This window comes from Leptodactylus fuscus, chromosome 9 (genome assembly GCF_031893055.1).
Source record: "Leptodactylus fuscus isolate aLepFus1 chromosome 9, aLepFus1.hap2, whole genome shotgun sequence".
Classification (NCBI taxonomy): Eukaryota; Metazoa; Chordata; class Amphibia; order Anura; family Leptodactylidae; genus Leptodactylus; species Leptodactylus fuscus.
Window position 1 is genome coordinate 48,325,580 of NC_134273.1, and position 16,370 is coordinate 48,341,949.

Here is a 16,370-nt window from a genome sequence, read left to right on the forward strand (position 1 = left end):
TTTTAAGTGCTTGTTCACACATTGTAAGTTTGTGTCTTGCATCTTATATTTTCCTTTTAGTTACTAAAAACTGAATATCCATAGTCATGGCATAAACACTTTGTTCCTGTTTCACATCTGATGTATGTTCTTATTTAATACTATTTTACATTGAGCAATTCTTTTGTTATGTCTAATTCATTTAGTTGTCAGGAAACATTACGCAATACTAACAATGACATCTGACATCCGGGACCTCCTAACATGTTACCATTGCTTTGATTAGTATATGAACCATTTGACAAGTTGTAGGAAAAAATGCATGTACTTAAATATGACAACTGCAATGAACTATAGGGATACCAAATAGACAAAGAGGCTCTTGGGTAACAAGATCAAACATCCGCCGTGCTATTTTGCTGAAGGTGATTTATCCTAGTAGGATAAATTGGGGAGTTTATATTTTGAAAAGGTAAAATATTTTTTTACATGACTTAGAAGCTTCAAAATAAAATGATAAATAATTTTTTATATATTTATTTATTTTTAATTATATATTATTTTTTAATATAATATACAATTTTTAATATTGTATAATTTATTAGATGGATAGTTAGTTGCATATTTAATTTGTTGAGAATTCAGTCAGCAAAATTTTAATAAATTAGAGGATCTTTACTGCTTCTGAACGATCATTGCTGTCAGCCATTTCTTAAAGAATTGGAGCAAGAGTAAGGCTAAAGCCCCATGTAGAGGGCCACAGTGAAAAAGCACTGCTGGAAAAACTGTGGCGGAAAGGCATTGTAGTTTTCCTGCAGCACTTTTCACAAAAAGTCCATAAAGGATTAAGTTCAAAGAGGGCCTGGATACCTTTCTTGAAGAGAAAAATATAACAGGTTATGGACTCTAGATTTTAAGGACACGTTGATCCAGGGTTTTTATACTGACTGCCAGATTTGGAGTCAGGAAGGAATTTTTTCCCCCTGAAATGGAGCAATTGGCATGAGCCTCATGGGGTTTTTTGCCTTCCCCTAGATCAACACTGTAGGGATTGTAGGGTTATAGGTTGGACTTGATGGACTAATGTCTTTATCCAACCTCATCTACTATGTAACTATGTAATTATACCAAGGGAAACCGCCAGCATTTCCGTAGGTATAATTAATATTCTGCAATTTCCAAAAATGCAATGTTTTTGGAAATTGCAGCATTTCCGCTACACATATTTTTCTGTAATTTGTGGATGAGATTTGCTAGGGACTGTAAAACGCCGCTTTTTTTGCCATGGCCATGTGGGGCCCCAGCATTAAAGTTGGCTATTGAAAATAGAGAAGTCACAGCTGTAAACCAATGTATAGTAAGTATAGTGTAATTCTACTCCAGCTCATGGCTGCCATACATTTAGCTTTCTGCCACTTGGAAATCCAAAGATACTACTAATTCATTAAGAGGAATCTTAATAAAATAGATGCAAATCACAGCAGCAGACAGCTTATCAACACTAGTGCTTGGAACTCCTGTCTTGATGAATTTCCCTTTTTATGTATATAAGGTTTTATTGTGTATGTAACTGGCAGAAAGATGAATGGTGTTTGGTCATATTCATATTCAATTTGCATTAAAAATAATGAATTACTACTATATACTAAATGTTTGAATCGTTCGCAACTTGGACATGTGTTGTTGAAAGCACAAAGTTGTGGGATGGAGTTCCAGGAAGAAAGAAGTAAAAACAGAAGAGAATTTGGACGCCATGAGTGACCAAACCCTTTCTTCAGTTGGGTGTTGGCTCTGATGTTAAAATATAGGGAAGTCTTCTGAACAGCAGTGAGATCACATTAAGCAAACATGTTAAAGGTGTGGAGCTACAGTATAAGGATGGACTGGGAGGGTGCCAGTGCATGTACTGTAGACATTGCAGTAGATTGTTGTGGTTACAATAGGATTCCTTTACTAGTTCTAAATGTCATAATATCAACAGGTATGCTCATCGGATTGAGCTTGTACACCTGATGATCTTAGTAATATTCAGCTAATAAGAGCGTTATCTTCAGTTCCAATTTTACCAATCCAGAAAATACTTATATTTCAAATACAATACAAAAATTTGTATCAGGATTCATTAAACATTGGAAAAACTGCAATATAAAGAAATAGTCTTTAGTCATGGACAAACATCTTCTGATCTATTTTAAGAAACCTGAATCATTGTGATATTGCATGTGGTATGCTTTGTGACAAACACGGCAGACACAACTCCATATACTCTGCATGATTTTCTGTATCAAAGCATTATTCTTCCCATAAGCAATAGTCCAGGGGAGAATGACTCTATAATATATAATTATTTCCCTTATTGCATGCTAGCTCAGTTTCGTGAACTGTGCGTTGGTGTCAGGTCTTTAGGGCATTGGTGTGTTGGTGTCAGGCATTGACACACTGTAGGGCTGGATACAGCAAAACCAGATTTGCTAGCTTTGTATAATTACTAAGTAAATTAACATACATTGTTTTGCTTTATTTATTTAAAACATTTTGATTTGCAGAACCAGCAAAGTGAATAAGATTTTGTTTAATCTTATCCACACATTGAAAAAAAAGCTGCATTTCAAAAAAAAAAAAAACACAGCATGTTATTTTTAGAAACAGAATTGTAAGCGTTTCCGTTATAGATATAATACATGAAGAAAGAGAACACAGAAAAATGCAGCAAAAAATTGATAAAAAATGCTGCGGAAAAAAAACTTCATGCATTTTTCGCTGCATTTTTGCATATCGTTTTATAGCTGCTTTTTGCTATGTGGAGCCTTAAGCCTGAGTTGTTTGTGCTCTGATAGTTGCCAGCACAGGTAATGAATGTCAGCTTTTGCTGATGGTGAATAAAATATCTACAATACTCACTACAAAAACAGGATTTTTCAATTGCACATAACAAATAACTTGTACACGAATTTGACAGTCCCTTAGTCAGTGAGAAAAATATATTTTTTCCTTTAACTAAAACTTTTTAAAAAATGTCTGTGACAAGTTTAGTTTTGGAAATCAACAATGGTCCAATAGATATGAGTGATACCTCGAGTCTTTTAGCTGCTTAAATGAAGAGAAATCCATATAATTCTGTACAAGCAAAAAAAAATGACGACCATGTGTTTGCTAAAATAAGTTTTACTCTCCAACAGCCCCGGGTGCATTTCTGTCATTTTTAAGATGAAAAGCTGGATGCCCGAAGATTTTGTACAGTGACTATAACTGGCTTCCATATTGGATGTGATTCACTGCACAAGATCACCATTGTCATGGGGAAGACCAAAAAGGGGAAAAAACTATTCACCATATATAAGGAGGATAATAATACAATTTCTACACTACTAATATGCCTAAGAGAAATGATCACAACCACATCAGTGTGTCATGTAATGTCCCTTTATCAGAACTATCCCCTTTACATAATGTTATGTATCTATATTTTTAGCCTGGAAAACTCATTTAATTATCCTCTTCTGATAAGTCATTTTATTAGAGTTTGAAAAATGAATACAACGTGTAAGAAGCTTTCCATAATTCACATCCGCTGTTATAACAAGACAAGGTCCTTCTAGAAGACAGGCAACTAAGTAGGGCAACTAACTGAATCTTTGCCCTGAGTGAAACAAAAGATGTAAAAACTGTAATGTAATGGTGACTATATTGGTAATGGATTTAGTGGTTAGATTTTTTGTGTGGGTACTCCACAGAGACTAAATCAGTTATTCTTAATCTTGTTTGAAGTACCGAACCCATCAGTTTCATGTGCACATTCACCCAACCCTTCTTTAGTGATAAATCAAATATGATTTATTTCCAAATTCAAGACATAGGTATATGTTTTTTCACTGGTATACAAAATGAACCATGCATATGGCCTAGGGTTCGATCGAATCCTGGTTAAGAACCACTGGACTGGATATTGCAATAAAATACTGATATCTCCTCCAAAGATTGCTATGATATTCTATTCTACCCAGTAATAACATGTTGAATACTTGTGTTTGCTGATATGTCACCCAAAGCAAAGGTGACCCCCGGATCAAATCTGTGTTTGGGATTCCGTTCATGGAATCTGCTTGGGGACCTCCTGAACAGAAACCTGCAAGCAGTACTTTTCTCTCTGAATGTCTCATGCGGAAGCCACACAGACCCCATTATAGTCTATGGGGTCTGTGTTGTTTCTTAACTAACTGCTTTTTAAGATAAGATAAAATAATCCTTTACTAGACTCACCATGGGGAAATTCACTGTGTTACAGCAGCATGTATAATACAGTAATAATAGAAGAAAAAAACACATACAAAGCTAAGAATAGAAGATAAAAAAAGATACTAGGAGTCATAACAAGAAAAAGAAAGACTTCAGGATCATTTAGTTCTCTGTGCAGAGTGATCTCTGCGTAGCCTGATGTTGATTATACAGTCTGACCGCGGTTGGGAGGAAGGACCTTTCATAATGCTCCTTCTCACGCTTATGATTAAGCAGTTAGTCACTAACAGTACTGCCCAGTGCTGTCACAGTCTCATACATGGGATGGGAGTTGTTCTCCAGCATGAAACTCACCACGGACAGTATCCTTCTGTCACCCACATCCTGTGCAGGGTCTAGGGGGCTCCCCAGGACAGAGCTGGCCCTTCTAACCAGCCTGTCAAGTCTATTTCTGTATTTAATGCGTATAGGTTGGGGACCCCCTGAATGAAAATATGGAACGCAGATGTGAACCAGGCCTAACATGTTGGCACATGGTCAATTAATGTGCATAACTATGTAAAAAATAAATAAATAATAACACCAGAGTGCATTTTCCCACACAGAGAGTAGTTACTATACATTATACCAATTACTCCATCTATCGCACAAACAGAACGCAGGGTGTGCCGTGCTGTGAGCTATGACAGATCATTTACATCTATTTATCTTTCCTGATGCCGATACATACTGATGTAAATGGATAACAATGCCTGACATTTAGATCACGTCATTTGGTCATTTTTACATACTGCCGTATAACTGACCCAGAGTTCTTGGCAATTAACATTTATGTGTCACTAATTTAGGTTTATTTTTAATTAAGTATAAATTCATTAGATGTGATTCTATAACTGCCTTTAAACATTTATAACTGCTCATAAATGGTGGACTTGATAGACCTGTGGCCTGCAGGCATACGCTTGCCAGTAGTTGGCACATACCTGGCCTTTACGTTATAAATTATAATTGGAGAAAAAAATCCTTACAGTTTTTTGCCCCTTCTCAGATTGGGCATAAATGTAGCATGGGGGCACAGAATAATGAATATTGGAAGAGGGAACTTAGCATGTTCTAGGAAGATTGACACCTGGATAGAAGGTTCTGTTAGGAGTGTTCACCACAGATGGCATAAAAAATCACATACAAAGTAAGGGAGCCTGCACACGGAGTTTACGCTCGCTCATTCTGAACTTAAAACCCGTTCAGAGTGAGCGGCGTAAAAAACAGATCCCATTGACTTGAATGGGTGCCGGCATACGCGCGCTACCCATTGAAATCAATGGGAGGCTTTTTTACCTATTGCTTACAATGCGATACGTGCATATCATGCTGCCCTATTTTGGCCAAGAAAATGATAGACACCATAACTGCTTCCCATTTCTAGGCTATGTGATGCCATATTCTTTGTTCAAATGATTATTTCGTAGGTCAGCTTCCTTAAAGTAAATGGACTGAGCTGTGATACCAAGCTGACCCGCTACACCAATGTATGTAATAGAGACCACAGTGCTCACCCGAATGCATAGCTAAACAAACAGCTGATCGGAGGTTCCGAAATTGCTGAAGTTTCATCAATAATTAATCCTGGTTAAAAAAAAAACAAAACAAAAAAAACCTTTAAGTGGCTACAAAAATACACATACATTAGTCTTTAAACAGGAGATATACATAAAATGTACTTCAGTTGACAGGTTATAGGAAAAAAAAGTGCCGGGTGAGCAGTAAAATATATGTATAAGTATTTACAATTTAATGAGGGAATAAGAAAGTAGTGTTCAGACTTGCTTGACAATGCACATGGAAATCACACGTGAAAATCTGTAATCCTAAAATATGACCAATTGGTGGCAACACCCATATCTGTGAATGTGATGTGTATTCTCTTATTGTATCCTACATACTGTAGTACATAGACTATTAAAAAAAGATGACTCACAAATGTTCTGTGTCATACTTATTGTAGCAACAAGGGTAAAAGATTTCTTTGTAACCAGATGTGGCTATAAACTATGTTGAGGTCAAAGTTAGAAAAACAGTATCATGTTACAGTGTTCCTATGGCTATGGGTTTTATGTACTGTATACATATAATCAATCTCTGCTCACTTCTCTAGTGGCAATATTCAGTTTGGTGCATGTTCATCTTAGGGTCCATTCACACGGAGGAAAATGGTGAAGAATTTGGTGTGGAATTTAAGCACTGAAAAAAAAGCCTCCCATAGATTTCAATGGGTTCTGCTAGCTTTTTTTTCCACTAGCAGAAAAAGGAACCCATTGAAGTCAATGGAAGGCTTTTTTGTCAGTGCTGAAATTCCACACCAAATTCCTCACCATTTTGCTCCGTGTGAGTGGATCCTAAAATTTTTGGAAACCATTTATTTTGGCTCAAGAAACCCTGTCTGAAACATAAAGTTCCTAACTTGCAATAATGAGAATTGCTTCTTTTAGGTTAAGGCCCCACGTTGCACAAATGCTGCTTTTTTTTTGTTGCAGATTTTGTTGTGTTTTTTGAGCCAAAGCCAGAAGTGAATTAAGCATAAGGTAGAGGTATAAGAACTTCCTATATTTTTCTCATTCCTTTTGTAGCCATTTTTGGATTTGGCTCAAACAATCACAACAAAATCTGCAATAAAAAAAGCTGCATTTCCGCAATATGGGGCCTTAGCTTTAAAGGGGTTTGCTGAATAGGTCGTCAATATTGTCATCAATATCAGTCATCAATTTTATGTAGGGGCCGAATGGAGTCAGCTTAGACTTTTTGGTGCATGGCGTGTCATAGATGTGGCTAATACATTAGTAGATTTTGTCATGACACTAGGTACAGCACAAACATTCTAATTTAGTCTGGCTGACCTTATGCTGTGGTCTATGTACAATTCCATTACATGTTATAGACAGTATAATTATGTTTTATCTTCATCTTTGAAAATATATTGACATTGATGGAAGTAAGAAATATTTTTTTCTTGTCTCTAGTATCAATTGTATAATTTTCTCAACTTCTCTCAATGTGCCAGTCCACACCCTTTTGCAAGTTACAGCAGACACTATTGGCCATGGCCCAGAACAGACTCAGGCTGAGGTGTGGCATGTAGAATAACTCCAACCCTTGTAAAACAAAAAAAGAAAAACAAGTTCACGACACAAATGTATCTTTTCTTCCAGTTAATATGGAGTCCATATATATCATGTTAATATTAGTTCCTTTATACATCTGTGCTGGACTGATTTTATGAGAGCTTGCTTGTACACAGTTGTATTGTGTTCTCTTTTTCATGAAGAAAGTTTGTCATGAAAGGTTGTCACAGTCCTGCCCCTGTGGTGACAGTTTAACTTACTCTAGAACAAAAGAAGCAATAAACTCATATGTGTTCAACGGAAAAAAAATACTTTATTACTATAGCCAAAATATTATACCCCAAAACTGCAGAACAATGGAGACACAATATGTGAATTTAGAGATATAAATAGGACATAAAATAATTCAGTAAACAAATTGTACCCTTTAGGGAGCCTTCACACGGAGTTTACGCTCCGCTCATTCTGAACGTCCAGAGTGAGCGGCGTAAAAAACAGATCCCATTGACTTGAATGGTTGCTGGCATACACGCGCTACCCATTGAAATCAATGGGAGGCTTTTTTTACCTATTGCTTTCATTGTGATACATTGTGATAAGTGATCATTTTTGCAATTGTTTGAAAAAGTCAAACTTGTAAAATCATGTATACATCAGCAAGACAGGCTAACCAAACTCACTTTCCCACTCACTTTTTGAAGGAAAGCCAGTTGCAAATATGCCCAAAAAAGTTATAAAACACCATATTGTAGGATTTTGATATCAGAAATTTGGAATGCAGGACCTGATAATTTCCCCCTATGTCTATTTTGTTAGAACTGTTCCTTGATTATAAGTTGTCCAGTAGCTGCTGGGACCTTCCCAAATCTTCTGATATCTGTGGGAGTATCTGCCAGCAATTGTTCATTCACCTGCAGCACCGTCACAGAGGCCTCAAAAGCCAGGTAGCAGCGACTGAAACACTGCATCGGCATCCAGCTGTGCACTCCGCTCTGGATTAGGCCCAATGAATGGGCCTAGACCGAAGGAGGGTGTGTCTTCAGGCTGAATCGTGAGGCGAAACGGCCTCCAGAATGAGCATCTTGATTCTTTTTTCTGGGAGCCGGAAGAAACGGCTCATGAAAAAAAAAGACCTAAGCGGCCCCCATTGATTTCAAAATACTCCATGTGAACTTACCCTTAGAAAATTTGGAAATGGGTTTTATTAACCATACCAAAAAAAAATGAGTAGAACAATAGTCAGAATACCACACATCTACCCTTCTGACGCAAGACTGAGACTTGAAGTCTATGGTAGAAAATGGAATTAGGTAGGGGCCACCCGGTGGCTCAGTGGTTAGCACTACAGCCTTGCAATGCTGGAGTCCTGGTGTTCAAATCCCCCCAAGGGCAAATAACATCTGCAAGGAGTTTGTATGTTCTCCCTGTGTTTGCATGGATTTCCAGCTCATATTCGAAAGACATACTGATAGGGAAAAAATGTACACTGTGAGTTCTATGTGTGGCTCACAATTTAAATTAAAAAAAAAGGTATTTGGTAGAAAAGGCAGAGGCCGGAGAAGGGTGTGTCTTCAGGCCAAATCATGAGGCAAATTGGCCTGAAGAATGAGCATGTCACTTCTTTTTTCCAGGAGCCGGAAGAAACGGCTCTCAAAAAAAAAGAACTGACCAGCTCCCATTGATTTCAATGGGAGCTGTTTTTTTGGTCAGGATTTTGAGGTGGATACGGCCTCAAAATCCTGACTAAAAAACCCAGTGTGAACTTACCCTTAGAAAATTTGGAAATGGGTTTTTTAAACCATACAAAAAAACTGATTAGAACAATAGTCAGAATAACGCACATTTACCCTTCTGACGCAAGACTGAGACTTGGCTTAAATACAGCCTTGAACTATACTTAGAGCTAGAATCATGACCTTAGTGTATATAGGGATATTATTGTACTTTAGTGAATACGTATAGTGTGAACTCAGGATTCTAACTTACCGATTGACTTTTTGAAAAAAAAAATATTTCTTTCCCATGAGGAATATATTTTTATGGCTAGGAAATCAAAAGGATATATTTGCCCTGTTCTGCATGGGAAGTTCATGGATGGTCAATATTAAACATTACCTGGGTATCAGTATCTTTGAATATTACATATCAGTGCTACTTCTGAATTGTCATGCAGCAACATGCCGCATGACAAAAAGTCTCACAGAAGACTAAAATAGCAGCTAAAACTTGCCTGTGGCTAACTGTCTCGCCATTTTTTTGAGCTGTGTTTTGGCTGTAAAAACACAGTCAAGTCACAGTCAAGACTTCTATTGAAGTTATAGTAGAAAAACCACATGCGACTTGCAACCTGCGACCATAATCCAGGTTTGGATTTTCTGCAATTGTCACATGATGTGGCATGTCACAGTGAGACCCCAAAAAGATACATTGAAATTTTTGTCGCACAACAGGTGATCATGTAGCCCTAACCTAAAAGTTTAGCCCTGCATTCACATTATACCTAAAAGGTCCCAGATGCATATTTTATATTAATGATTTTTCCACAGGATAGGTAGCCGTTATCTGATCTGTAGGTGCTGAAAGCCACTACAGAGGACGGAAAGTGTGTACAGGTTGCTCTTATTCAAGTAATAGCAGCAGAGCTGTCCCCAATGCCATCACTATACAGTTGAAGGGTGTGCAGTTTTGCACCTATTACTTGAATAATACCACTCCAGTAGCTTCTTCTGCCTGCAGGCTGCAAGAACATCTGATCTGTGCAGGGTTTGGCTGTCAGACCCCTCAGATCAGAAACTGTTGACCTATCCGTTGGTAGCCTGTGAAAATATGATACACACCCATAATACCTTACCTTACCATAATACAGTGTGAGAGAAAATGGACAGCAGAGCAAGCTTTGACACTAATCTGACAAGGAATGCTGGTAGATTTCAGCTGTGAAGCTTGCAAAATTGTGAAAGTAGTTCCAAATCATAATGAAAGAAGCAACTCCGTAACATAAGGGTCCATTCACACGGAGTAACGTGCCGCGTGATGTGGCACGTATACTGCGTGTGAGACTTTGAGCGCCGTAAACGCTCACATTGTTTTCAGTGGGAGTTAGGATCATATACGCCGCATTATTTTGCGGCCGTGATTTTGCAAAGACTGACTGACATAAATGAATACACTTTCATTGTAGGAGGTGTGTCTGTAAATCACACATACCAGTGATGAAGTGATACTACCGCGCCCATAAGGACACTCCTTCAGGTTGCAAGTTCAGGTTTTTAATGAGCAATGGAGATCTCACCCAGCATTCCATCTTTATCTCTCAATGTGTGCCTAAGCACTTATTCTGCTATTTCTTTACTCACGTCCTGAAATTTGCATCTCCATTTTATAAGCTAGCATTCACATGATATTTGCTGTACTTTCATCAGGTTATCTGCTTTATCAGATTTTTTAATAAATATAAACACTACAGGCTTTCATACCTTTCCCCTCCACTATCCATTCCCATTCCCTTAGCTTTTTGAATATGATTTCATGATATTCTGTCTCAACATGATATGATACATGTTTGGCTATTCAGTGACTGTGTTGTGAATTACAGCCTATAAAGCAAGGGCTTTGCTAATATGTGCCAACAATGTATTGAACTGGTCTCATGAGAAATTGCAGTACTGAATCAAACTCGAGCTAAGTGTAGGGTAGCCACATCTGTATCACTAGGTTATGTAATTATGATCAACAGGGGTACAAAGTATAGGACCCCTAATGATCCTAAAAATAATAGGATTGCGGTCACTTCAGCATCTCTCCAGCATAGCAACGCTTACTATTCTGTGATAAAACAGACACTAGAGTGTTAACTATAGCCATATATTCACAATACACCGTTTTATTAACTGTACATTATTTCTTTGGCTTGTATATTATTTGGCAAAAAACTGTAATCTAAATTATTGTATGTGTGCTTTACTTATATATTTTAAAGGGGCTTTATCATTGGGAAAACACATTTTTAAATAGGCACATACTTGCATATCCTTTAGAAAGGCTATTCTACACCTACCTTTTTGAATGAGACTGCTTTTATTCATATGCTAATTAGTCTCCAGCATGCACCCGGAAGTCTCAGTGAGCACCCTCTGCTATTCTCTCCTATGTGTGTATGAGAGCAGAGAGGCTGATGATGATGATGACTCATCTCTCTGCTCTCACACACACAGCAGAGAGTGCTCACTGACACTTCTGGGTGCTCGCTCGAGGCTAATTAGCATATGAATATAAAAGCTGGCTCATTCAAAAACATACAAAAGGTATGTGTAAAATAGCCTTTCTAAAAGCTGTGCAAGAATGTGCTTAGTAAAAATGTGTTTTCCCAACTATAGAGCCTCTTTAACTATACTCCAAAACCTTACAATACCTTCTTTAACACAGCCAAGACAAGTGTGGGCATTTAGTCATTATTGTGTGCTTCACTACATCTTTCTGCTCTGTATTAATATACAGTATATGACAATAGTTCTTTATTATTTATGCCTGTTGATCTGTATTCTTTTATCACTTTCAGGACCTGTTGTGTGTACCAGTAACAAACCAAGATGTTGGTCATCCTAGCTGCTGTGTTTGTGGTTCACATCGCTGTCACTATCATGCTCTTTGTAGCCACAATTTCCAGTGTATGTATTAAAAAGATATAAGAATGTATTGCATATGTGTTTATTACCAAAGCCTATTACAAATTTACATTTGAACGGCAAGACGATAAATAACAATAAGACACGTTGAGGTTTTTAATATAGTTTATGAAGCCAAAGATTAAAAAAGGAGATGTACTATCTGTCCTATATCAGATGAATGTCTGTTTTTGGCTTCACAAAATGGCATTGAATAACCTAAGTATGTGTTTTTATCCCTATTCGTAAAATGCTTTAAATAACACTTTCATAACTTTGAGGAACACGGACTGCAAGGCTAAGGTCCCAAATAGCAGACTGCAGGAAAAATTGCAGCAGAAACACATTGTGGTTTTTCCTGCAGCACTTTTCACAGAAAGCCTGTGTTCAGGTTTTCGTTCTTAAAAAGCGGTTACCCGTGGAAACCCACAGACACCACAGGTTATAATGGGGTCCTCCAGGTTTCCGCCAGACAAATGCAGACAGAAAAGTCCTGCTTGCATTTTTCAAGCAGAATGGGGAACAGAATTCCCAAATAGAAACTGGGTGCAAGTGTGAACCTAACCTAAGAGAAAGAAATACAAATTGTTGCTTAACCCCTTTAAAATGGACCTTTTGCCATCTCCAGTTCATTGTATCATTTAGTAGGTGCTACTTCACTGATTCTTACTGATTCTCTGGCCTCCAATCTTTCTGAGCAATAAGTGCAGTTAGTTTTGGTTCCTGATATGCTATTTAAAGGGATCCTACCATTAAACTACTTTTTTTTCTAATTACCACGTCGGAATAGCCTTAAGAAAGGCTATTCGTCTCCTACCTTTACACGTGGTGTCCGCCGCGCCGTTCTGTAGAAATACCGGTTTAAAGGTATGAAAATGAGCTCTCCGCAGCAATGAGAGCGGGCCCCAGCGCTGAAAGACCGATGAGCGCATCCCCATTACTGCCCGAGAGCTCTTTCCTGCGCCGCCTCCTTCTTCTACAGCAACTCCGCCTCTTCTGGCTTCTCTTGCTCTTGTAGTTCTATACAGGAGCATAGAGAGGCCACCCCAAAATGGCCACCGGCTCCTGTATTGAACTGCAAGAGCGGCTACACAAAAATGGCCGCCGGCGGCCATTTTTGTTTAGCCGCTCTTGCAGTTCAATACAGGAGCCGGCCGGTGGCCATTTTGGGTTAGCCGTTCTTGCAGTTCAATACAGGAGCTGGCCGGCGGCCATTTTGGGGTGGCCAAGTCACAGTTTTACCCCACCATCACAGCCTATCAACTACACACTTTCCACACTATCAGAGAGGGAAAATACCTGGAAACCTTCTTTCTTCCCCAAATGGATGTACAGAAACCCAAATTTAAGCTAAAGAAACATTAACAAGCACCCCTTTAACCCCTTCCCGACATGCGCCGTAATTGTACAGCGCATGTCGGGTCTGTAAGTATGGCGACCGCTCGGGAGCTGGGCAGCCGCCATAGCCGCCGGGTGTCTACTGCTTTAAGCAGTAGACAACAGGCTCTAATGCCTCCAATCGGTCCCCGGACCGATCGGAGGCATTAACCCCTCAGGCGCCATGGTCAAAGGGCGCCGCCATTTTGCTGGTGATCGCCGGCTTCTGGAGCATTACGTCTAAAGGTAGGAGACGAATAGCCTTTCTTAAGGCTATTCCGACGTGTTCATTAGAAAAAAAGGTAGTTTAATGGTAGAATCCCTTTAAGCTCTGTATGTCAGGACGGCGGTGTCAGGCAGGAGCAGACAAGGGGTGTGATTCTGAGCTCTGATACTGGCTGCCTCTGATTGGAGCTGCCCACTGCTCACTGGACAGTACAGAGCCTACGTAGAATAACAAGTGCCACAAGTGACATGCCTTATCGCTTGGCAACTGAGCTGAAATCAGCGGAGTGCCACTTATTTACCTATCAATAAATAAATAAATCTAATAAATTTTTATTAATGGAATCAAACCATTTTACTGCTGGAAATAGTGAAAACAATGAAAACAACTAGAGACAGGACAGCAGCTTTACATCATTCTCACAAAAACAGAAGTAACTGCAGGAATAACACTGAATGAAAATGTAATATGCTAACATTTCAGAAGTTGGTTTTGCATAAGACGATTATATAAATCCAAATTTCTGTATTTATAACTGAAGCTTTTAATGTTCTTTATCTGTTACATGGTACAAAACTACATAGAGTATGAAGAGAGATGTATACTGACTTTGGTTATTGTGTTTCAGGTTTGGCTAAAAACTGAAGATGGAGCAAAGTCACTAGGGATCTGGCAATACTGCATTGTTGGAACTTGTAATAATGTGTATGACACCATTCCACCTGATCAAGGTATGTTACTAATGTTGTGCTATTACCATACAACCAATATCTTATCTATTACTAGGATGTTCCTCAGTCCCCCTTATTCATAATGGTGTTAATGGTATTGTGCATTTAGGAAATGCAGATCATTTATGCAGTAGGTATAGATATGTATAAGGTATATGAGAGGAGGTGGAATTAACATGAGAATATTTCTGTACATACTACAAAAAACTATTTAACAAATATTTCAAAGTTCTTTTAACAGTAAAAATGTTGAATAGCTCTTTCTCTGTAAACAACAGAGGGTTAGTTACTAGAATGACTGTAGGTAACCAGTGAAACCAATGCTATTCTTCTCTTCTCTTTCAGTCCCTGCTATGAGGGCAGTGGAATCTTTCATGATCCTGGCCATTATCTTCTGCTGTTTTGCACTGATGTCATTCATTGGACAACTATTCACACTGGGGAAAGGATGTCGTTTTTACATTACAGGCGCTTTGATGTTTATGTGCTGTGAGTATGCATAACTTTAAGCCATGTAATGTTTCATTTGTAACATTTTCACTTGTAGAAAATGGTCATTTCACTTAGATCACACTAAAGCCCATATTGGATATTAGAGTCTTTGTACATTCTCATTTTCATCAGGGGTTCTATCTGGAGCCTCTGTTGAGGGTTCTACCATAAATGCCAGACAACAAAATGGAGGCATGGTCTTAATTAGGACTAATGTAGAAAATGAGTAACTACTGTTCATCTGTCGTTATGATTTAGCCAAATTGGTAGCCATCATTGCTAGAGATGAGCAAACAGTAAAATATTGAATATTTGTTATTTGTTTTGAATTGCCGCTCAATATTCGACTATTCGATCGAATATCGAACCCTATTATAGTCTATGGGGAAAAATGCTTCATTTCAGGGGAACCCACCATTCGACTCAGGAGAGTCACCAAGTCCACTATGACACCTCAGCAAATGATGATAACACCTCTGGAATGCAACTGGGACAGCAGGAGAAGCATGCCTGGGGGCATCTAACACGCCCAAGTCACAGTTTTACCCCACCATCACAGCCTATCAACTACACACTTTCCACACTCAAAATAACCTCTATCAGAGAGGGAAAATACCTGGAAACCTTCTTTCTTCCCCAAATGGATGTACAGAAACCCAAATTTAAGCTAAAGAAACATTAACAAGCACCCCTTTAACCCCTTCCCGACATGCGCCGTAATAGTACAGCGCATGTCGGGTCTGTAACTATGGCGACCGCTCGGGAGCCGGGCGGCCGCCATAGCCGCCGGGTGTCTACTGCTTTAAGCAGTAGACAACAGGCTCTAATGCCTCCAATCGGTCCCCGGACCGATCGGAGGCATTAACCCCTCCGGCGCCATGGTCAAAGGGCGCCGCCATTTTGCTGGTGATCGCCGGCTCCTGGAGCATGCTCCAGGGCTGACGTCACGTTGGCATGACAGCCGGGAGCCTTTACAAGGCTCCCAGGCTTGTCTGCAAATTCTTTCTTTTGCAGGCTGGTCTATGCAGCCTGCAAAAGAAAGGATGATTTTTTGCAATGCATTGCAATGCATTAGCATTGTAATGCATTGTATTAGTGATCAGACCCCCTGGGGTTTAACACCCCTAGGGGATCTAATAAATGCAAATATATATATATATATATATATATATATATATATATATATATATATTATAAAAAATCACACCCCTTCCCCTAGAACACATATAAAAGTAGTTAAAAACTGTGAAACACATACATGTTAGTTATCCCTGTGTCTGAAATCGCCTGCTATACAAATCTATAAAAATATTTTTCCTGTTCGGTAAACGCTGTAGCGGGAAAAATAGTCAAAAGTGCCAAACCGCCGGTTTTTCACTGTTTTGATTCTGCTAAAAATTTGAATAAAAAGTGATCAAAGCAATAACATTTCCCGAAAATGGTAGAACTAAAAAGTACACCCGGCCCCACAAAAAAAGACGCCCAATGCATCCCCGTACACTGACGTATAAAAAAGTTACGGCTGTCGGAGTATGGCGACTTTTAG

General features: G+C 38.7%; 1 protein-coding gene across 1 annotated transcript in view; it reads left to right on the forward strand.

Annotated features, from left to right (window-relative positions):
- Positions 1 to 16,370, forward strand: part of EMP1 (epithelial membrane protein 1) — a 31,792-nt gene that overhangs the window by 6,163 nt on the left and 9,259 nt on the right. The window contains exons 2-4 of the mRNA XM_075286376.1: positions 11,893 to 12,001; positions 14,230 to 14,332; positions 14,678 to 14,821. Of these exons, the coding sequence (XP_075142477.1) occupies positions 11,924 to 12,001; positions 14,230 to 14,332; positions 14,678 to 14,821 (325 nt within the window). The 5' untranslated portion in view covers positions 11,893 to 11,923. The remainder of the gene's footprint in view (positions 1 to 11,892; positions 12,002 to 14,229; positions 14,333 to 14,677; positions 14,822 to 16,370) is intronic.